We start from the raw sequence: 23,809 nt of genomic DNA, 5'->3' as shown, positions 1-23,809 counted from the left end.
CAACCTGGCCTTGAACACTTCCAGGGATGGGGCATCCACAACTTCTCTGGGCATCCCGTCTCACCACTTTCACAGCAAAGATTTTCTTCCTAATACCTATTCAAAACATACTTTCTTCAAAAGAATCACAGAATCATTACTAAGGTTTGAAGACCTCCAAGATCATGGAGTCCAACCATCAACCCAACACTGCCAGGTCCACCACTAAACCATATCACCAAGCACCACACCTGAGTGACTCTGAGAACCCTAAGGTCATGGGTTTGATCCCTCTATGGGCCATTCACTGAAGAGCTGGACTCGATGATTCTTGTGGGTCCTTCCAATTTAGAATATTCTGTGATTCCAGAAAGTCTGTTTGCTTTCAACGAAAACAGCTTTCTGTTTATGTATTAGTGAGGGTGAGGAAGTTAGTAGATACGCAAGTCTTGAGTGATGTTTTTTGAACCTCTCCAGGCAGTCTGTTCCAATGCTTGACCACCCTTTCAGTGAAGAACCTTTTCCCAAAATCCAATCTAAACCTCCCCTGCCACAATTTGAGGCCATTTCTGCTTGTCCTATCACTTGTTACCTGGGAGAAGAGACCAATCTCCATCTTGCTACAACTTCCTTTCAGGTGGTTAAGGACCCTGCTGAGCCTCCCTCTTCTCCCAGCTAATTAACCGCAGCTTCCTTAGCTGCACTTCCTAAGACTTGTGCTCCAGACCCTTCACCAGCTCCATTTCCCTTTTCTGGACAGAATCCAGCACCTCAATGTACCCAAAACTGAACAGAGCTTTTGAAGGGCAGCCTCACCAGTGCCGAGCACAAAGGGACACTTACTGCCCTGGTCCTGCGGGACACACTATTGCTGATACAGGCCAAGATGTCACTGGTCTTCTTGGCCACTTGGGCACACTGCTGGATCATGTTCAGCTGCTTCTGACCAGCACTATGAGGTCGTTTTCCACCAGGGAGCTTTCCAGTCACTCCTCCTCCATCCTCTAGCGCTGCCTGGGGTTGTTGTGACCCAAGGGCAGGACCTGGCACTTGGCCTTGTTGAATCCCATACCACTGGCCTTGGTCCACTGATCCAGCCTGTCCAGATACTGCTGTGGGGCCTTCCTACCACCAACAGACCAACACTCCTGCCTGACTTGGTGTCCTCTGCAAACTGACTGAGGGTGTCCTCAACCAGATCATCGATAAAGGTATCAAACAGAACTGCCCCTAGTACTGAGCCTTGGGGAACCCCACTGGTGACCAGCTGTCAGCTGGATGTAACTCCATTCACCACCACTCTCTCAGCCTGGCAATCCAGTCAGTTTTTCACCCCCATACAGTGCACCTGTCCACACCATGAGTCGCCAGTCTCTCCAGGACAATCTTGTGGGGGACAGTGTCAAAGAACGATTACTCCTTGTTCTAGCACTATATGCCTACGTAAAAAGTCCCTCTCCAGCTTTCTTAGAGGCTCTCTTAAGGTATTGGAAGGCTGCCACAAGTCTCCCCAGAGCCCTCTCCAGACTGCACAACCCCAACTCTCTCAGCCTTTCCTCATAGGAGAAGTGCTCCAGTCCTCTGATCATCTTCATGGCCCTCATCTGGACTCGCTCCAACAGGTCTACATCTTGTCGTATGCTGGAGATGCCAGACACTGACGCAGTACTCCAGATGGGGTCTCCAACAGGCAGAGTAGAGGAGGTAAATCACCCTCCTCAACCTGCTGCCCACACTTCTTCTCATGCAGCCCATGATATGGTTGGCTTTCTGGGCTGCAATCACACATTGCTGGGTCCTGTTCACCTTTTCATCCACCAATACTCCCAAGTCCCTCTCCGCAGAGTGGCAGAGGGTCATACTTCATCTGAAAACAGTAAGGGAAACGAAAGGCGTCTATCCTGGGTCACATTGTGTTTAACATGTTTGTCAGTGACACAGAGGAAGGGATGGAGGGCACTCCAGTCAAGTTCGCAGATGAAACGAAACTGGGGGATACCAGTCAATATGCTCGAGGGCTGGGCTGCATCTCAGAAGGACCTGAACAGGCAGAGAAGTTTTGCCATTTCTGATGTTAGAGGTTTTCAAGACATGACTAAAAAAGCCTTGAGAAACCCATTTGGAACTCGATGTTAACACCGTTTTGAGAAGGTGGTCGGTCTAAAGAGCTCCCTCACAGCCTGAGTGACTCTGAGATTCAGAGACTCCATAATTCTACATAATTCCTACCCTCAGGACTGAAAAAATCTACAGCAGTTTTAACAGGCAAGGGAGGAAAATAAAATCAATGCTCCATCAGGCAGATTGCAATGTCCTGAAACAGAGATGCTTGATGAGTCTCCTATAGAGGTGACTTTTCAAAGACATGAAGTACGGGTAGCCCAGCAAAAGGAAGAACCCGTATGGGAGCTGGGTGTGAACTTGCATTTAGCCCATTTTCCAGTATGAATACAGATCATTTTTTTAGGCATCTTGTGAAAATTTTATTTTGGGCGTATTTATCTACCATCATTCTACTCTGGTGTTATTTCACCTCTGACAGAGGTCACTTTCAAAAACATGATTCACCAGATAACCCCTATCTCTAAGTCTTCCTGCATCCTTATGGAACTGTGTGTGTTGTTAGAAGTAAGACATACCAGGAATATTATTTTAATGTGCTGCAAAGATATAATGTAGCATTATATCTAATAAACAGAAAGCAGCAGAGGTGCCTTTCCCAATTTTGGCTAAAATAACAAATAAGGGAAGTATACAATGCCTTAAAAAAACCAAACACAAGCAAGAAATACTTCAAAAAACTCTTGGAGATCTCCTGCCTTTCTAGAGAGACACAAGAGCTGCAGACAGCAAGAAAAGCTGTAATGTTCAAACTGAGCTTGCAAAACTGCTTGCAAAATTCTGTTATAATGTTCAAGTCACCAAAACTACCATGCTCAAAACCCAAGGCTTCAGAAAAAATAAATTATCATTATCATGTTGTTACTAATACTACTGAATACACAGTCTTTGTAATCTAGACAAGGTACTTCTTCTATACATTTAAGTTTGTCTTGACAGTATTTTTCTAAATTATACCAATGCCCATTTTTGCACATGATATATATATATCTATTAGTATTAATGAGCTGTGGACAATCATCATTTCTAATCACAGAAAATGAAGGTCAATTTGTGGAATGAATTCAACATTCCTGAAAAGATATGCAAAAAGTTTTAGACACAGCACATTGTCACAAACCATACCAGGCATGAGGGCAGATGACATTTTAAAAAAAATGCTAGTACACATCTGCAAATTTAAAATTTATCACAACTGGACTAAAACTAAATAGGCAAAACAACCCCATTAACATAAAACATAGACTGCTTTTGCAGAAGGATTTAATTGAGCATCAGGTGCAAAACACTAAAGTGAAAATGCTGTGAAGTCCAGAATGTATGGTAAGAAATTAACCAGAGTCTTGGTGAAGGCTATTTAGGAGAAAGCATTGATTATCTGGAAGCACTGGTGTACTGCACCATTTCTTGATATTCAAATCTATTTCATACTTTCCAGCAGTGGATATCTTTATTACTTATCATACTGCACATTTGATTTGATATAAGCTCAACCTCACAACGTACAAAAATATTTCTAAAATACCAATATTACTTTTATTTTAAATTAGCTCTTTTTTTGCCAATAATTAACATTTTTATGAGCTAGGTTAGACAAACTGCTGGTGATTATCTCTATTAAAGGTTGGGTCAGTTCAGCGCACACTGTATCTCACCTAAAAAGTCCATTGCATAGGCTTGAAGGCCTTACCCGCATTTGCAAAGCCCTTGTAGCAAACGTGGGTAGAGACCTTTCCCGAATCTTCGTTTGCAAAGACTGGCCATGATCTATAGATCTGATTACTACGTAATTTTCAAGAATGCTCTAGGGTCTACATATTTGTTATTCTCTTACGCAGGTCCTTAATTTACATTTTACATGAACTTTTATTTCAAGGTTTTTATCATTTCTACATTTAATTATATCCACATTTCATTTTGTGATTTTTAAAACCAAATTGTTCAGTCCATGTTCATGGTGGGAAGAGATTCTGGACAGGAAGTAGCGTTTTGCATTACATCTGCACCTCTATTAGATACTCAATGTTTTCTGCCACCAAGTTATGAAGTAATTTCCTTTCCGATCTATGTCGGTAAAATCTTAATAAAATGTTAAAATAGATCTGAACAATGTCATGAAGCAATTTTTCCAACCCCAGTCGCTAATGTATTTGTGCGTACACGTTGATCTGTCTACACTTTAAATTCCGGAATTATTTTAACTCCTGAAATGCAGGCAGCCCCCTGACTGTTTCCACAGTGTTCCGCAAAGACATGATTACACATAAACCCATATTACTCTGTCCAATGATACAACTGATACTGTGCAGGTTTAAGGATGGAAAAATTATAAAATAGGAACGACTATGGTCCTGAAGCATTATCGCTATTGGTTAGGTATTTTTACATTTGGGAAAAGCTTTAAGTAAAAACTGTGGAGCAACACCATGAACAAATTATGGAATCATATGGAATCTTCAAAACTATAAACCTAGAATTAAAATACAGTCCACTATTTGTAAAATGGACCAATACCATTGCAACTATATAACAGTGTTAAGATATGAAGTTAATGAGATTAAGCTGATGTTATTCAGAAGTTGCTGTGTTAAGTTTTCACGTCACTAAAAAACTCCAATTATTCCTATACAAAAATCTTAAAGAAGAAGGAGCCATACGCTAAATTGAACAATATCACATTCATTACCATCAATAGAAACATACATAAACAAACTGTGGCAGTTTTAGATTTATACTTTTTGCATTACAGAGTACTTTGCAAAGGAAATACATGGGTGTGACTGAGACTGTATAAGTATATTAAAATGATATAGTACGTAATTTTAACTAAAATAACCATACTCCTTCCTCTACTCCTTACCATTAGTCTCCTCATTCTTTCTTTCTCAATTCTCTCTGTTTCTTTTTTCTGCTCTCGTTCAGTGTTGGCATGCCAAGTTGCCACAGCTTTAGAAAGTTTCTGAATTTTCCCAGCGACTGATCGGTGGTACTCTTTAAAATCTTTAGCATGCTGCAGTATGCTATTCAGGTATTCCTAGAAAGAGAAACAAGTTAGTGCAGGCACTTTGACATAGCACCTGATTTGACGTCAGAAATAAAGAAGTTCCAATCTTATAATTTTATAACTTATAATTTTATTACTTATCAGTCAAAAAACTCCAAAGGTAAATAAGATATGTGAAAGGGAAGATCCACATCACAAATCAAGGCGCATTTTTGCCATGGGGCAAACACCTACTAAGTTAAAATACCTGGTGTTTCTGCCTGCGCTTCCTCTCCTGTTCTATCTTCTGCTGCTTCTCAAGCTTTTCTGTCATGCGGGCCTCCCTCAAAGTCTGGCGCTTGCTTCGTTTGTAGGCTTTGGAGTTCAGTGCTGTCTCCAGTGTTGTGTCACGACGCATGCAGGCCACTACCTCTTGTCTCAGCTACCAGTGGGGAAAAAAACCCAAACCACTCAAAAACCAGAATAATTTTTAATACATGGAGAAACAACTTTAAACACTGTTATGGCAGAATAAAACAATAACAGTCCAAAACATATCCCAGCCTCCTCTTCCCTTTTCATTACAGTTCTGAAAAGATACAGCATTTATACAGTTGCAAAAGCTGTATAAATCTTAAAGAAATCCTAAAGAAATCTTAAGCTTCCACAGAACGGCCAAAAGTGCTAATCCCTCTTAATCATTGTTTCTTCCCAATTTACAAGATGCTGGAAACAACTGTCCCGCTGCAATGAAAACGGCCAGCCAAGATCTTATACCATCAACATAAAACACAAATGAACCAGATACATAACACTTTTTCTAGCGCTGCACCTGAACATAGCTGACAACTTGTTTCATTGCCAGCTGCAAAGAAGACAGGTGGGAGAGGTAAATATAAAGGGCTTGGAAGAGTATTGCCAGCAGTGGAGCAGGGAAAAGCCTGCTGCTTTTCATCTGACCTCTGACAAAACTTCATTACAAAGGAGTGCCAAGGGCAGAAGGAAGGAAGACTTGGACATCACGGTATAACTACTGCCAAGGCTTCTATCAGGAAGTATTTTGCTTGACCTGCCAAACTGCATCTCTCTCTGTTCTTCCAAACTAGCTGTAAAAGCCAACAGCAAGAGGCCCAGAAGAGTCTGGCAGTGTGATTCCTTTTCTGAGATTTGTTTGCTGATACGTGCACTCAACATCCATTGAGATCTGTGCTAAAATCAACTTGCAGCTTGTCCAGCTCTTATTTTGTTTTTGTGCCAATGCTATGTTCATTACGAAAGACACAGTTCTATGGTTACACTTCAGACCGGAAGATAAATCGATGATCCTTGCTATTCCTTCCAACTCAGAATATTCTGTGATTCTGTGATAAAGCAGGAAGCAAAAAGAATACTTGCGCATTTTTATTAACAAAAAAATATTTGAGTTTATTAAAAAATAAAATATAACATTTCTGTGACCTGGCTGTTGGCTAAGTTTGCTCTCATGAAAAATCTTCTTAGGCTTAGCACTGCTGCAAAATCTCTTTCCAGTTTTCTCTTTGCTACACAAACATGTTTGGTTGTGACTGCTATGAAATTTTTCTCAAGTAAAAGGCATTACCTGGCGCTGGAAGTTCAGTAATCTAAGTGCCTTCAATTCCACTGTAGCTTTGGTTCGCAGATCAGGGGGCAGGGAACCAGGCAAGTTCTCCAATTCCTGGATTCTGTGAGCAATTCGAGCCTGAAGCCTAATCAAATAGAAAATTGGATAAGATACCAGGAAAAATATGCAAGTTGTTACTAAAATTTTATGGTAAAAATTATATTGTAAAAATAGACAAATTATCTTCAACATTTATATGTCTGAACCAACAGGTTTTTGCAAAGATGACATTGGGTATTCTTTTTCACTTTGAAAATTACCAAATAATGAATATGCCCTTTGGCCTTTCTTTTCATTTTGACTAAAACTAGGTACGTGAAAAGAAACTTGGGAATTTCATTTTACACATACTATTCAAGATTCTGCTTTCAAGCTTCTTTGATATATCTTTTATGCACAGCGTAGTCAGTGATGACATGGAGAGCACTTCCCTTAATATCTGGAATTCTACTTCATTATTTTATTGACAAATGACAAGTTTGTTAGTATTCACAGCTACATAACTGCTACACTATAAATCAAACTCCTCCTTTACAAGCTTTTTTTGAATTCATTTGCAAATTCAAGAGAGAGGGAGAGAGTAATCGACAAGACAGACAGAACTTGGGTTTTTTTCTATTTTAATATTACCAGAAGAATTCTGAAGTTCCTGGAACAACAAAAAAGATGCAATGCTGCATTACTGCAGGACAGAAAGTTGCTGTCTTCAAGAGAGCAAAAAACTGAAGCAGAATTACATTAGTAATGTTTTTCACAGAGACTGAAAAATTAATCAGGAAGAGTCAGTTCCTAATTAGAGAAAGTTCCATTAAAAACTGCAAATATTTGTCCAGACCCATTATTCTTGCAGAAGTCTTCATTCAGAAAATGACACTGGCTTATTTTCTTATTTCCAGTATATGTACTACACTAAAAAAAGTTCACATTTCGTACAACTTCATCTGTCACTGGGCATTCCAGTCAGTAAGAACAGATTTTAGTGCACCTAAGGATGCAGAGTCTTGAGAATTAAGTGGTTTCTTGCAGACTAAATGTACCAATGTGGTATATTCTGTGGTATGATTCTGATTCTGCAGCGTACATTCATATATAAAAGCAGCCAAGATGTAAGAGAAGAATGCTGTTCTAAATCGCTGATGCGTGCTCTACCTGTTGCTTCTCCACACATGGATGCAATCATGCATCACAACAATTATTTATTACTGTTTTTCCTTCCCAAACAGCTGCAAGGTTTCTCCTGAAACTATCACCTACAAACCAGTTATAGACAAGTCGCAGTTTCCCTGACTTTAATGAAACTCTATGGGAGCGGTCACAACCTTTCCAAACTTCTCTTTTGAGTTGTGAACTTAGTAAAGCAACTGAAATTTTCAATTTTCAATTTCTTTTTTCATTCTTCTTAGCATTGAGTGTTCCTTCTTGTACTATACATAAGGATGAGCACAAAAAAGTTAATTTAGGTTCTTCCAACACACCTTACGATTTTAGGTAACTAGCAGTAAAAGTGACCTCCAAACAAACATGGAACTGAAATGCTGACTTACTAGTTCTGTCAGAATTGGTTTGTTACTTTAACTCTCGGTTAAAAATATGTGGAAGTGCCTGCTAACGTAAAAGTTTACACAGCAGAAATTCAAGCAATTGCTGAAGTTGGGTTGGGCTGTACATTTCTGTCATAAAAATTATTAATAAAAATCCATATACACATATTTCCTGAGATATGGCTAAACATAATCGAAGCTCATAGAGTGTGTTTATTATGTCCCATCATCACACTACGCAGTCCTCATCCATATAGAAAAAAGATCCCTCACAGTGCTAATATTTTCTTTGGTTTTCTCAATTTGAATTTATAAAAAAGCTGATCAGAAATAAATGCACATGAAATTTCATTATTAAATTATAAGGCAGATTAGTATTTTCAGGGTAACTTTCCTTCAACTGTTTTCCTTCATATGTTGAAATGGTCTGCACTACAAACGACAACACTTCTATGCTTTGTGGGTGATTACCCTCCTTTTAAAACCCAGAAGGGGGAAGGAATAGGAACAAAAAAAATCAGTATTTCTAAGTCAGTAGAGATATTACTTCAGAAAACTCTGAGTGAAAACTAGGCCAGTTCTTTATTAAAATTAACAAAAACCTTTGAATACTAATGAAAATCTATGGAGTATGTATGGAAGAATAATGAAAAATGGCAGCTGGATGGGTTACATACATGAAACAAAAAAAAGGAACACATTTTGAAGTTTAATTTCATACTTTCCTAGTATATAATATATACTTCTAAACTACTAACAATAGTAGCAATAGTAATCATGTTTTCTCCAGTAGTCAGTAGGATTTTTAAAAGAATTTTGTAACAAACATTGAGGTGTTTCTCCAAACAGCCACCTTGTAGTCTTTAAAGAGAATCACTGCAGTGTGTTGGACTGTTGCTATCTTCATGGAAAAATGCTAATAGCTATTAGGTAAAGAGAATCCAAAGAAAAAATTTTCCTAGATGCTTTTTGTAATTATTTGAAGGATATAACCTCACCATTTAAAGGATGTACTTAATTAATCTTTGCAGTTCAGAATTTTATATTCGTCATGTAGAAAGCAGTAGGGAATCTACACAGAGACCTCTTTGCAAAACGAGTGATGCACATCCCTTCCTCATTAACTGGGGTCAACAGCAGAGGTTATAGTTCTACATTCAAACCTGTCTGGCATGAAATGCCTAGCAGTAAGCAAGGAAGGTACGCAAGAAGATACTTTGCAGGTAACAGAAAGAAATCACATACAATCTACACAGGACACTACCAAGTGTATTACTTTTTATCTAGCAATGAGAAGGTGGAAAAAAGGCTTTCAACAAAATAGAACAACTTTAAATGAAAGACATCATTATCTTTAAGACAGCTATTCACTGAGATTAAAAAAAAGCACTTTATTTTGAAGAAAGTACTAAGGAGAGTTTTATAAAAGCATGCATATTGGGTTTTTGAGGCCAGTTTTTGGTAGTGAGGGGGGCTACAGGGGTGGCTTCTGTGACAAAATACCAGAACCATCCCCCACATTCAGCAGAGCCAATGCAAGGCAGCTCGAAGACAGATGTGCCACTGACCAAGGGTGTGCCAATCAGAAATAACAGTAATGCTTCTGTGATAACATATTTAAGAAGGAAAGAAAAAAAGTTATTGGGCAGGCTGTCCCCTTGCAGCCCATGGAGGATCATAGGGGTGCAGAGATCCACCTGCAGCCCATGGAGGTGACCCATGCTGGAGAAGGTGGATGCTCAAAACGGGGCTGTGAAATCATGGGCCCTGGAGCAGGCTCCTGGCAGGTACTTGCAGACCCATGGAGAGAGGAGCCCACACTGAAGCATGTTTCCTAGTAGGATTCGTGACCCTGTGAGGAACCCCATGGAAGAGCAACCCACATGGCAGCAGTTCATGGAGAACTGTTGCCCGTGGGATAGACTCACACTGGAGAAGTTAATGGAGAACTGTCACCCATTGAAGGACTCCAGGTTGGAGCAGGGGAAAGACTCTTCTCCCTGAGCAGCATCAGAGAAACCCTGTGATGAATTGACCATAATCCCCATTTCCCGCTGGGAGAGAGGAGGAAGAGCTTGGGAAGGAGGGAAGCGTAGGGGAGAGGTGCTTTTAAGATTTATTTTACCTCTCATTATCTTGCTCTGATTTTGTTAGTAATAAATTCAATTAGCATCTCCAATTTGTGTATGTTTTGTCTGTGATGGTACTTGCTGAGCGATCTCTCCCTGTCACTATCTCAGCTCATGAACTTTTGTGATACTTTCTCTCCCCTGTCCAACTGAGAAAGGGAGTGATAGAGCTGCGTCGGTGGGTGTCTGGTATCCAGCCAGGGTCAAACAACTACAGCACGGTACGAATTTTTCATTCCGACCAGATTTAAAGGAACACAATTTTAACAGCTCTCCACAAAAGAATCATTTAAACTTCTTATACTGATAAGAATTTTAAATATCTATGTTTCTTTTTATCCATCTTTAGTCACAGGCAGATTAACAACAATTATCATATAATCTCATTTCACAACAACACAAGACAACTATGTGAATTTCACAGCAACATTAGCTTTCCATTTTCTTTCTCTTTGTTAATATATGCTGGGGCCCTTTTTATAGTCAGATCAAGGCTTTACAGGGAGAAAAATCAGCCTGCTGATGTTTCATTAGATTCAAAGCTTTTTCAGATTCCACAATATTTTAATAGCTGCATTACTGTTTCTCCATCTGTACTGGTCTATTTAACATGTGATTAACTAATATAAACTTCTAAGTACTTCTAAATGCCTATCCGATTAATTGTTTGATGAAACAAACCATGTAACTCTCTAGAAACAAACCATGTAACTCTCTTGTAACAATGAAAGGAAAAACAAATAGCTATCACTTGAAAAAAAATTAAATGCAATTTTGGAAAATTACAAAAGTTTAGCTAAAACTAAAATATTTCGTGTTTACAATATTGTTCTGTGTGTAAAACATGCTCTAACATATAAATCATATACATGATCCCTTACGAAATGAAAATGTATATATGGTAGCATGATCCTCCCACAAAATCTGCTGTTAAGCACAAGAGAGGTGTGCATACAACAAGAGAAATGGTCAAACACATCAAGAATTAACATTTTATCACACAGCCCATGATCTGGCACTAAATTATTGTCTCTTCAGCAGCACACTTCACATTCTTAGTCCAGAAAACCATGTTCAAGTCACTGACGGTTTAACTCTGGCCAGCAATTAATCACCACCAGACAGCTCCCTCACTCTTTCCCCATTCCCAGTACAATGGCGGGAAGAATCAGAAGGGTAAGAGAAATCATGAAAGAAACTTGTGGGTTGAGATAAAGACAGTTTAATAATTTAAAATAATAATTTTTCTACATTGTAAGGAAAGAGAGGAAAAAAGTAGCAAAAAGAGAACCACAGAATCATAGAATCAACTGGGTTGGAAGGGACCTCCGAGATCATCAAGTTCAACCCTTAATCTACTACCGCCGTGGTTACTAGACCATGGTACTAAGTCTCATCTTAAAAAGATGAGACTTAAGTCTCATCTTAAAAACCTCCAGGGATGGAGAATCCACCACTTCCCTGGGCAACCCATTCCAATGCCCAATCACTCTCTTTGCAAAGAATTTCTTTCTCATATCTAACCTAAACCTCCCCTGGCACAGCTTAAGACTGTGCCCTCTTGTCTTGCTGATAGTTGCCTGGGAGAAGAGACCAACCCCCACCTGGCTACAACCTCCTTTCAGGTAGTTGTAGAAAGTGATGAGGTCTCCCCTGAGCCTCCTCTTCTCCAGGCTGAACAACCCCAGCTCTTTCAGCCTCTCCTCAGAGGACTTGTGCTTGAGTCCCTTCACCAGCCTTGTTGCTCTTCTCTGGACCTGCTCCAGCACCTCAATATCCTTCCTGAACTGAGGGGCCCAGAACTGGACACAGTACTCCAGCTGTGGCCTCACCAGTGCTGAGTACAAGAATCACTTGTACAAGAATCACTGGTCCTGCTGGCCACACTGTTCCTGATCCAGGCCAGGATGCCATTGGGCTTCTTGGCCACCTGGGCACACTGCTGGCTCATGTTCAGCTTCCTGTCAATCTGAACTCCCAGGTCCCTTTCTGCCTGGCTGCTCTCCAGCCACTCTGTCCCCAGCCTGTAGGGCTGCCTGGGGTTGTTGTGGCCAAAGGGCAGGACCCGGCAATTGGTCTTGTTGAACCTCATCCCGTTGGAATCAGCTCAACTCTCCAGCCTCTCCAGGTCCCTCTGCAGAGCCCTTCTGCCTTCCAGCTGATCGACACTACCCCCCAACTTAGTGTCATCTGCAAAGTTGCTGATGGTACACTCAATCCCCTCATCTAAATCATCAATAAAAGATATTAAATAGAACTGGGCCCAACACTGATCCCTGGGGGACACCACTAGTGAGCAGCTGCCAACTGGATGCAGCTCCATTCACCACCACTCTCTGGGCCCGGCCCTCCAGCCAGTTCCTAACCCAGCACAGGGTGCTCCTGTCCAAGCCGTCAGCTGCCACCTTTTTCAGGAGTGTGCTGTGGGGCTGAAGTTCAGGTAGACACATCCACAGCCTTCCCTTCATCCACAGGCAGGTCACTTGATCATAAAAGGAGATTAGGTTGGTCAGACAGGACCTGCCCCTCCTAAACCTCTGCTGGCTGGGTCTGATCCCTTGTCCATCCTGTAGGTGCTGTGTGATTGCACTCAGGATGATCTGCTCCATAACCTCACCAGGCACTGAGGTCAGGCTGATAGGCCTGTAGTTTCCCAAGAAAGACATATGATGCAAATCAAAACAATTGCTCTCCACCAATTGCGCACTGGCTGGCAATGCTCAGCCGGTTCCTAAGCTCAGGGCCCCTGCCAACCTTCCTCTTGCTGAGCATGATGACATCATATGGTATAGATCATCCCTGTCATCAGTTGGGGTCAGCTGGCCCAACTGTGTCCCTTTCCAACTTTTTCTGCACTCCCAGCCTCCTTGCTGATGGGGAGGTGTCAAGAACTCAAAACTGTGTAAGCACTGCTCAGCAGTAACTAGAATAGTAACTAGAAATTATGTCTTATCAACATATTTCAGCACGAATCCAAAATACAGCCTCATACAAGCTACTGTGAAGAAATGTAACTCTATCCCTGCCAAAACCAGTACATTCACTGAGTACATCTAATCTGCAACTTTCAAGAATTCCCAAGTTCATCCAACTAGAAGTTCACACTTTGTCATAATAAGGCAGTAGACCAAAATTTTACCCTTTGGGTCTATCTACACATTTGAAATATGCATCTCTAAAATACCTACACGATAATTCTGTCTTTTCATGGAAATGTGTAATTCAAACAGTTTTTTCTAAGTACTTCAAAGTAGTTAGAAAAAAGTACTTCCAAGTATAATGCCCCTTTATCAAAACATTTTACAATGAGATCTCAAGAGCCACTTGTTTCATAAAGCTTTCAATAACCTCACTGGTTTCAGAATACAAACGTTTATATTGGCTTTTTCCTACGCCTTTTTCATTAAAAAATTGTGAATGCATCATGTTTCTGAATTAAACTTGCCTATATTAAACCTAAATAAAACACCATTCAAAGCTGTTAAACTGCTTCTTTCATAGCTTTTGTCTGATGTTACAGTTTTAACTAATGTAAAGACTTCAAGGAATTCTACATATTCTGGTATTCAAAGCAAAACCAAATACCACTGTTGTTCAACATCAAAAAAGCTTAGACCTTTATCTACATGCTAGCATAAAAAAATAAAAATATAAAACCCTTCTGCTGCAGAATCCCTATTAAATTTTCATCTCACTTACTCTGCCAAGATCAGTGTATTTAGAATCTGATAGATATGCTGTATCTGCAACTAGTTCTCTAAATTAGTAAAAGCATCACCACTATTTTCTGTCATTCCTCACTTTCCCACATTTATGCATACTAATGCATAATAGATTGGCACAAATAGTGCAACAGAGCAGGGCTGGAAAGACAGGAGGAGTAACAATTTGAGGTTATATCATACTGGTCAAATGATCCTTTGTTGAATTTAGTGCTACAATTTTTCAGTCAGAGCAAGTGTAGACCGTATAATGGTGTGTTCTACAAGCTTTCTGAAGAAGATGCTAGAAAATAGGGATTGCTCAGACTGAGACAGTTACGGCAATTCAGTCCTAGGGTATAAGGGTAAGACTGACAGAATAACAACAAAAACATGCTGATAAATTACTTAAGCATTATCTGATGCAAAATGTTTTTCTGGAATCAAGGCCTCAATTCTGGACATTCCAAAATACCTCGTGGTGTTTTACTTTCATAAAGAAAAAGTCATTAAACCAGTCTTCTGTGAGATCACCATCCTCCTTGGCTACCTTTCCCTAGAAACTCATTGTTGAAGTAACTGGAAGATGCATCATCAGTTCAAAACAAGTAAATACCCTAAGTGCAATTACCTCCCTCTGACTAATGATCATCGGGAACATATTTTAAGTGCAGGTCAAAATCCTTCTGCCCAGTAGATTCTCAAAGTCAGTTGTTTAAGAAGCTTGTTGATTAGAAGAGGGAGGAAGTTCCTTTTTAACTCCAAAAGAAATGTCATCCTTTATACTTCCTAACAAATACACTCCACCATCTATCTAGTTCACTCAGGTGGTAATTTTTAAAAATTATGTTTTCTGGTAACCTTTTTTAATCTTGCCTATGCTTTCTTACTATTATATGTATTCTTTGGTCGCCAGCCAACCACATCATCCTACTAAAATCTGACTTTGCTGTAGCCACTAACTCATCAGCCTTTTGACCTTCACTGTTCTCTTCTAACTTCCCTTTTGTTTATAATACTGAAAACTTTCTGCACTACATTGATTTCTCTGTAGACTACAAGGATTTTGATTTCCCAGCTTTCATTGTTTGCACCATCAAAGTAATACACTAACCCAACAGAGCCCTTGAGCTTGTTTTAAACTTAAGTGGTTCGCAATGATACTGCCAGCACATTTTACCAGTCCGTAACTTGGGGAAAAATTAAATCATTGTTTGGTCTGTGGTTTGTGTACTTCTCTGTGACACAGCTTCTCTCTAGAAACTCAGTTTACACTACTGGCACTACAGGAGTTGATTGCAAGGAGTTTCAGTTGAGGATGTGGAAAACAAGAATCTGCATATGCATTTTAATCTTGTTATTTGCTTTTACCTATATTCACGTTCTTGGAGTATTTCAACAGGATCCAATCCTTGTGGCTTCTGGATAGGGCTGATGCGATTCTGTTTTTGCTGCAGCTGGACAATGGGAGAAGGTTGTCCAGGTGGTGGCTGTGGTACAGAGGGCCCAGGCATGGTGGCAGCAGGCTGGGTGGCAGTGGGGGCAGGAGAAGGCCTCCCACTAGGGGCGGGCGCTGGAAGCTTTTGTTGTGCATTGGAGACACTCATATCTGGGGCTTGGCCTGAAACAGTAACAGTACTGATTCACAACATGAACTATGGAAAGCAGGAACAAAATCCAGATGATTTCTGAAGACAGAACATGAAGGTAAGGCAAGTATTCAATATCACCAGAAAAAGCACACTGAGATAGACTACATTCTGTTTCTAAAATAGACATACTAAAATGCAAGTATACCATACACTGCAAGAAGTGGCCCGAAGAAAAACAAAACACCTGAAACTTTACAATGAATACCGTTTCTTTTGCCATTCCTGAGGATTTTAAATTCCATAAGAAATAAAACAGCTATAGAAATTACTTCCTGCAAATGCTAGACCTTGTTCTGCCTCTTGTTCACTATCCCTGCACCACTTAGAAGAAAGCATCTATAATATAACCGCAGCCTGGCAACAAGCAGAAGTAGGTCTGATTTTAGAGCTCTATCAGAACTTGATAACCATACCAAAATTTCTACAACTGTATTTGGAAGTAACTGCCAGATATAAATAGCTTGCGTTTCATTATGATCTCCTATTAATTGTACTTATTTCAAGTACTAGAAATTCAATTACTCTAATTGTCTTGAAAAGTAACACCTCAGTTAACACGAAAATAGTACCTGTCATTTATAGACACTAAGGGTCATAGATTTCAGTATGCCACTATGACAAATTACCTATGTATTCAGATGTTCACAAATTCACTAACAACAGACATTGCTAGAATAAAAATGTCGTTTAATTTTCTGAGGAGTCATAGTCACTTAATGCTAGGGAAAACAATTACAAAGTACATCTCAATCTTGTAATCAACCTTAATTCAAACCCAGCATCCTAAAATCTGCATGAAAAGACTTCTTCAAGATCACCATTTGTCATTCACACATCTGAATCAAACTTCAGAAAAGGAACTCGAACACAAGCTGTAGATTCTGTATTTAGCAACACTGCACTTCAGCTTATAAAAAATAAGAAAAAAAGCAACCCCACCAAAAGCCTCTGTGCAGCCTCGGTTTTCAAGGAATCATGCAAGCTGAATGACTGTGTAATGAGTGACAAATAAATCTGAAGACATAAGCACAGTCTTTAAAAATATATCAAATAAAACCTCCAAAAAGATATAGCAAGGACAAACAAATTTTCTCTTATTAAAAAAAACAGTAATGAAAAAAGACAAGCACTAAGCGGCTTGTAGTTAAACAGGACAGACATATTATGATGACATATTGGATTATTTAGCTACAACTATCCATCTAGCATTTCTGTGTATCTGCCAGCATTTCTTAGCAGCAGCATTTGAGCTAGAAGGCTCTGTGCCTCGTAAACTCATACATAGAACTTCTCCAGAAACACCTACCCCCTTTTTATTATTCTACTCAAATTTTAAGTATTCATTGGGAGTACTCCAAGAAAAGCAATTCTACTTCTGATTACATACTACTATTTCATTTTCTTTTTATGTTGCCCTAAGTTACCAACTAATGACAGAGACTTTGTTATGACATTAACTATCACAGAGTCACCACTGACTTTAGATTTACCCACAAGAAACATTACGTACATAACACCTGTACCATATGAGAAGCCTGCATTATTTTATATTATACTACACTTTTTTTCAAATGTCTCTAAAATATCCTTCACAACTTCAAACATTATGTATTACTAGGATTTCTAATTCTTTTAAATGCAATACTTCTTCCACTCTACTTTTAAGCAACAAAATCAGTCCGTAAACCCAAAGCTGATCTGAATGATTTGGTTCAAAACCTGATTATCACACAGGGGTAAAAGGCTACACTATTCATTTGATCTCCAAGACTACACTGATCATTCAAAGCTACTTGATTCCAAAACAAGCAAACAAACAAACAACAACAACAAAAAAGAAAGCAGCCTAATTCCATCATGATTTGAAAACTTTTGTTTACAGTAGCAATGACTAGAGATGAAAGACAAGCTTGCTGCAATTAAGCATGCTCAGAAACTATCAAGTAGGTTTTCTGGTTGTCCCACAGGCAGCTTACATATTTCATTCTGATTGCAAAAAGATGCTTCATTTCAGCCTGTCCAAAAATTGCAATAATTTCATGTGGGTTATTCACAGATGAATAAAAAGTTAGACTCTCCTTGAGTAAAATCTTAGACACAGTAAAGGTTACACTATTTTTCTGCGTGCCTTTTTACCTTTTGTTTTTTCTTTCCCCTGCACCTTTTCCCCACTATACCTTCAGGCCAAGTCTTAGGGGTAATGGCGGTTGTATGTCCAGGCATCCCTGGAGCAGACCCTGGTCCAGCTGCAGCACCACTCATTGCATGTAATCCAATACCTGCAATTCGACAGAGGAAAAAAAAATTTGTTAAGACACAAAGCATTTTCAAGTATTCAAAAGTCATTCTTCTTTCTAAAGTGACAGTCTATTCAGGCAACTAGTACTTTTCTTCATTAAATAAGGATTTAAGTAGCTTTTATTGTGAAAAAATATATGTAATGAAGCATATTAAAATCATGTTTTATGAAAAAATCCCAACTTATTTGGTAGCAAAGCCATATCCACCAAAATTGAGTGAATGGTGAAATCATTAAAACAATTATTTAAAAGAAAATAGTATTATCTTAACCCTCAACTTCTAATGCAAACTCATTAACGGAAGTGTTCTGAAACTAACAGGTGCAGGGTGATTAATGTAACAGTTTTCTTAGGAGCAATGTGCTTGCTTACCTCAGTGTAACATCTATTACCATTAGGAGAAAAAAATAAGGACACTTTCTTTTCCTTATGTCTTTCACTTGACAGCACACTATAGATAGGTTTGTTTTACTTTCAACAACCTAAATAATGAGGCAACTCACTCCAGATTATTTATCTACTTTCCTGCATAAAGACAGGAGACTGAATTTTCACTCTAAGAAAAACAGTGAAATTGCTATAAGTAAAGTATGATTAACATTCTGGCAAGCACAATTAGGACAGACCTACTGCACAATGAAATAACTTCTATTTCAGTTTTGACAATACCCTATTAATAATAGATGTGTTTTATGCACTTGTTCAAGCTTAAAATCAAGGGCCATGCTGTTCACTTTGATGCCAGAGTACAGTCCCATATTATAACCCTGTACAGTACCCATTTCTAAATCTACCACAGGCAGACCTTCAAGAATTACCTGAGCAATGACTCTTACCAGGCATTCACTTACCAGACTGTCTGTTGAAGGCACTGGGAGGCTGCTGTTGTTGAATGCCAGGCAGGGTCCTCTTGCCCTGAACAGCAAGCTGGAGGTTTTCTGGTAAAGGCTGACCTCTAGCCAACATTTTATATGCCAGAATCTGAGCCCGCAACTGATGCAGCTGTGCAGGGCTGAAAGGGGAAGGCCCTCTGTTAGCCTGATTAATAACTTGTGGGTCTCCCGGTATAATGGGTCCTGGCTGACTGGGAGTCATCTGAGGTGGTGTTGGACCTCCTCCAGACATTGGACTGGACACATGCTCTGGTGCTCCTAGTGGAGATGGGTGTGGCGACATATAACCTAGAACAAGTAAAAGAATCACAAACTTACCTTTCTGTTAGTTCAATCTAAATTCCATCAAATTTCTTAACAGTACCCAGAGTATAAAAATGTCTGTTTCAAGTCAGGATAGCTGTAGTATTTTCTGCAATGACAAGGTGCAATCTGAAGTTCCCTGGGATATCAAGTCTCAGGAGCTATTCTTTGAAAAGAACTACAGTTATTTAGTCCAATATTTCCTAAAAATAACAATTACCCTTTGTCTTACATTTGGAGTAAGACAAACTACAACATGAAATACAACACAGAAGCATAAGGATATAGTACTGTTTACTAGAATTCTGGATAAATGTTTCCTTGTGGAACACATACAGTGAAGTCTGCCTAGTTTACAGCTTAATATTCTAAGTTTATTTTGATGACACACATTAAGGAATACCCACTCACTTCTACAGGCCCTCTTGGCCAAAACTCACCAACATACAGAAACAGAAAGAAATTGTATTCACTTTCTATACAATTGCTCTTTAATGTATAGAGATTAAAGCTTTGAGCCAGACAAAGAATGCTCGATACCTTCTGCCATCCGGGTGCTCAACAACTGGGACATCAACTGCAAGCACAAAAATCACCCTCTGAAGAAGCTGCTGAAGACTATGCTACTCTATAAAGTTCCAGAAGAGCAGAGTTCTGGAATATTAAAGCACTTGAATTTTAATTACACTTACTATGTACGTGCTTGAGCTTCACGATGCATAGCGGATAGCAAGTATGGTTTTTTTTGTCCACCAAGAGTGAAAAAGAGGTAATGATATTTACCCACTTCCACTCTGATACTGTGGAACACAAATAATGTTCTTAAAAATTGAAAAAGTCTACAAAAATAATAAAAAACCCCCTAGAAATCTTCTGGCTTATTCACATATTCCATGTTAGGAAGCTACAGATCACAGAACTCCTAAGTTCATGCCACATTCTGTGACACCAAATCTACAGTAAACCTTCCCTCACTCTTCCTATGACTTTCAAGTGAAACTAGATCAATTTCATCTATATGTGGTCCAGATCACGGAAGAAAGCAATTCTGCCCTCTCTTTAGCTTCACTGTTCCTACTGATCCTTCAGTAAAGGCAACATAGGCAAAACCCCAAAGTAGTTCCAGCTTTTCTGGGATGACAGGAGCTGTAAGTCACTAGAACTTAAAGAAGTGGAGAAATGAGAGTCCTAGAGAACTGATATTCGTGCTAATTGATGCTGAGGCCTGGGGATAAAAATGTAACCAAGTAAAGGTTGTAAATATAACATAGACAAAGAAGAGAGGATTTCAGTTCTTCTAAAAAAGGAAAACAAGATGGAAGTACAGTAGGAAAAAAATAGTTTTGTGATGGGGAAAGATCAGACAAGACAGAAACAGAGTGAGTTCAATTTAAAGAAGATGATGACAGGAAAGGAAGAAGAGTCTGGTGAGGGTATGAAAAATTATACAGTTTAAGAGAAAAAGGAGAAAGTGAGGGGAGGAGTTCAAAAAAAAAGGAAAGTTATAATTACTTTCTAATATAAGCTACTTACTAGCTCAATATAAAAATTGTTTATACATCCATTGGTGATGATAAAAGGTATGGTAAATAATTGTAAATTTATTCCATTTATTCATCTCCATCCACTAACTTACTTTTATCTCTTAATATTTTTAAAAGAAAATAGAGGAAAACCTACATATCCCTCTTGGTGAGCACACTGCTTTAAAAAACAACCTCTATGCCACAAAAACAACAACAAAAAATACAACTACATTACTGTTTTATAGTATAAAATGGGGTTTATTTCAATGTTTGTCCAGTATTACATTTTTAAATCTCAGGATTAACTTTAAATGGCACCTAATTCAAACTACATTGTTTTCTAAACTGCATTTCAAAGAATGGTTTCTTTCCCTCTTCAAGTCTTACTGCCCAAGTTATAAATTCCTTAATCACTGACAGATGTCAGACCCAGGATCTTGAAATTCGTCTGGACCATAAAAATTTAGAAGAGTGGTGTAATATATTGAGTACTTGTTTTCAGTTCTGACAGTCTGAGGCACAAGTCTGAGACCATGTTTTGCAAAGAGAAGCTTTCAGAAGTTTTTTGAGCTTTCTAGATATATATTTATTACTCACGCTTTCTCTCTCCCTCAAAGTCCTCTGCATTAGGATTCCTAACAACAGGAAACTATGCTTGACAAGAGGAAGAATGAAAAAAAAATCCCATAAAATATGTCAGAACCTTCCAAACTTCTTGTAAAGGTGTTAAAATGTGGCATTTACAGAACGTAAATTTTGTTATGCTATATGGAAATTTTCCTTTACAGTCTGAGAACTTTCATAAGACAGTGTGACAATACACACAGCCATACGCTTGTCCTAATAAATTGTTCATCCTACTTGCTTTTTTCCTGTCCTATTACACATACTCTAATACAGCTGAGCACGCACACATAAAGATCCACTAAAATTGAATTTAACAACCATATACCATAAATGAAAAAAATGTAAGACACAGTCCACTGGAATGCTTAATATACAGGCAAAGACAGAGAGGTTTTCGAACTCTGCAAACATGCTTTCATCTGCTATGAAGATTTTCAAATGCATTTTTCTGTGGCACACATGAATTTCCAAAGTAAATATTCAGCAGGTTTTTAAATACCTAGCTAATTAATTATTACTTGCTGAACTGCCAAGCACCCCTTCTTCTACATCTTCCACAGAAATTTTTCTCTTCTATTCTGCATGAATCATTGTTTAATTTAACCTTCAGATGGCAAAAGCGTTGAATGACAATGTGCACAACATTGCACAACAGAAGAAATCTATACACTTGTAAAGGACAATACATAACCTATAATTCTGAAAAATATAGAGAGTAGAAGTCACCCAACACCAGGAAATGAAGGCCCAAAAGTCCAACCTATCATTTAAAGCTGTACCAGGTTTCTCCAGAAACAGGTTTCTCTTGTTTTGAGTTCTGAAAACCTCCAATGACAGTGATTCTTAATCACTCTGAATTTCCTTTCCCTTAAGTCCCATCAGAATTTCACTCACGTAATTTGTGACCATTACTTTTCTGCTTTTGCTATGCACCTCTGAGGAGAGACTGGTCTGCCTTCTCCACAATCCTTCAATGGGTCATAGAAGAGGCTACATCAGAAATCAGTCTCAAGTTTTCAGCAGTAAAAAACCCTCTGTTTTCTTAACTGTATGCATAATCAGCAACATAATCACTCTTTTCATCCCTTTGTATCAACTTGTTCAACACGCCATCACAGCGCATCATAAACAATGCATATTCTTTACAATATTAACTCTGGCAGAAATCCTAGTTCTAACACATTACCAAACCCAAGCATTTTTGGAGGGAAGACTGTATGCAAAGCTTCTGCTCTAATTGCTTTCTCACTTTAGTTAACAGAAACAAGTAACATCTTTCTTATCTGTTTTAAAGCTAAAGAACCAGAGAGTTAAAAACTGAGAGACCTTTTTCTTCACTTTTAATGCTATAATGAAACAGAAAAGAACACATCTGAATGAATTCTAGACCCTGGTAATGAGTATGACACAGAAGGAGTCAAGGTTTTAGCAGTCCAACACAGAACGTTGAACACAGATCTTGACTCACCACTAAAAATTAAGACTTAAACAATGAAAGTGTCTGAGGATCATATATGTCACGTTTTTATGCTAAAACCATCAGCAAAGGTACATTTTTACTCAAGAATGTGACTGTAAGAGAATTAGTGGATTAGGAAGATACAAATGGGATTGAAGAAATATAGTCATGTAACTCATTTAACAATCACTTCAACCATCAACTGAAGTTAGTATAAACAACAAAAAAGGAACCAAATACATCTCCACAACACACAGCAGGAAAGCATAACATCTTGGAACACAGTGGAAAATACCTCCTTATTGGACTGAGGCTACAAACTTTCTTAAGGTAAGCAAAATACACCATTTCCCTGTCTATAGTGTGGCCAGCGTTAACACCAGTTCTTGTGAAACTCTGAACAAAGAGAAAGGTCACATGTGTGCAAGTCACTTAAAACTAGGACTGTAGAAATAAATTGTTGAGAGGTCTTACACTGGCAGGCAGATGAATAAGGTGACAGATCTTTTCTCATCTTTAGAAGGCAGAAAGAATTCAGAAGAGAAAGTGTAACTAATTTAAGTAAGGACAATGAACACTGCCTGTGAAGTAGCAGTATCTTAATGAATTCTGTAAGTTAAACTTTTTAAGAAGTTTAATACATACTGAAAGATGATAAAAAATAAATACAGATCAAGTCCCAGAATCTTAAATTTCTGCAGCCCTTATGTTTCCATGTACAAACAGCAGGGAAAGACAGCCAAACAACTCAAATTGGGCTGTATTTCACTGCTATATCACAGTAATTTCATTTAATTTGCTCCAAAACCTGGAAAAATACAGAAATTGTTAACTTCAGTCCATTTATATATTTTTATGAATTATTTAAAACATATTTTATTTTATATAAATATTTGGCTTCTCTTTGCAACTTCTCCCAGTCCTCTCACAAAGTCACGTCTAACCATTATTTT

General features: G+C 38.7%; 1 protein-coding gene across 5 annotated transcripts in view; it reads right to left on the bottom strand.

Annotated features, from left to right (window-relative positions):
* Window positions 1–23,809, bottom strand: part of SMARCA2 (SWI/SNF related, matrix associated, actin dependent regulator of chromatin, subfamily a, member 2) — a 119,320-nt gene that overhangs the window by 68,748 nt on the left and 26,763 nt on the right. For all 5 annotated transcript variants that reach the window (XM_064641635.1, XM_064641638.1, XM_064641636.1 and 2 more), the window contains 6 exons: window positions 18,900–19,229; window positions 17,926–18,027; window positions 15,468–15,717; window positions 6,684–6,810; window positions 5,352–5,525; window positions 4,961–5,134 (listed from right to left, as the gene is read on the bottom strand). In XM_064641635.1, coding sequence (XP_064497705.1) covers window positions 4,961–5,134; window positions 5,352–5,525; window positions 6,684–6,810; window positions 15,468–15,717; window positions 17,926–18,027; window positions 18,900–19,229 — 1,157 coding nt within the window. The remainder of the gene's footprint in view (window positions 1–4,960; window positions 5,135–5,351; window positions 5,526–6,683; window positions 6,811–15,467; window positions 15,718–17,925; window positions 18,028–18,899; window positions 19,230–23,809) is intronic.

Source organism: Pseudopipra pipra, chromosome Z, assembly GCF_036250125.1.
Source record: "Pseudopipra pipra isolate bDixPip1 chromosome Z, bDixPip1.hap1, whole genome shotgun sequence".
NCBI lineage: Eukaryota > Metazoa > Chordata > Aves > Passeriformes > Pipridae > Pseudopipra > Pseudopipra pipra.
This window is presented reverse-complemented; position numbering and strand designations above follow the sequence as displayed.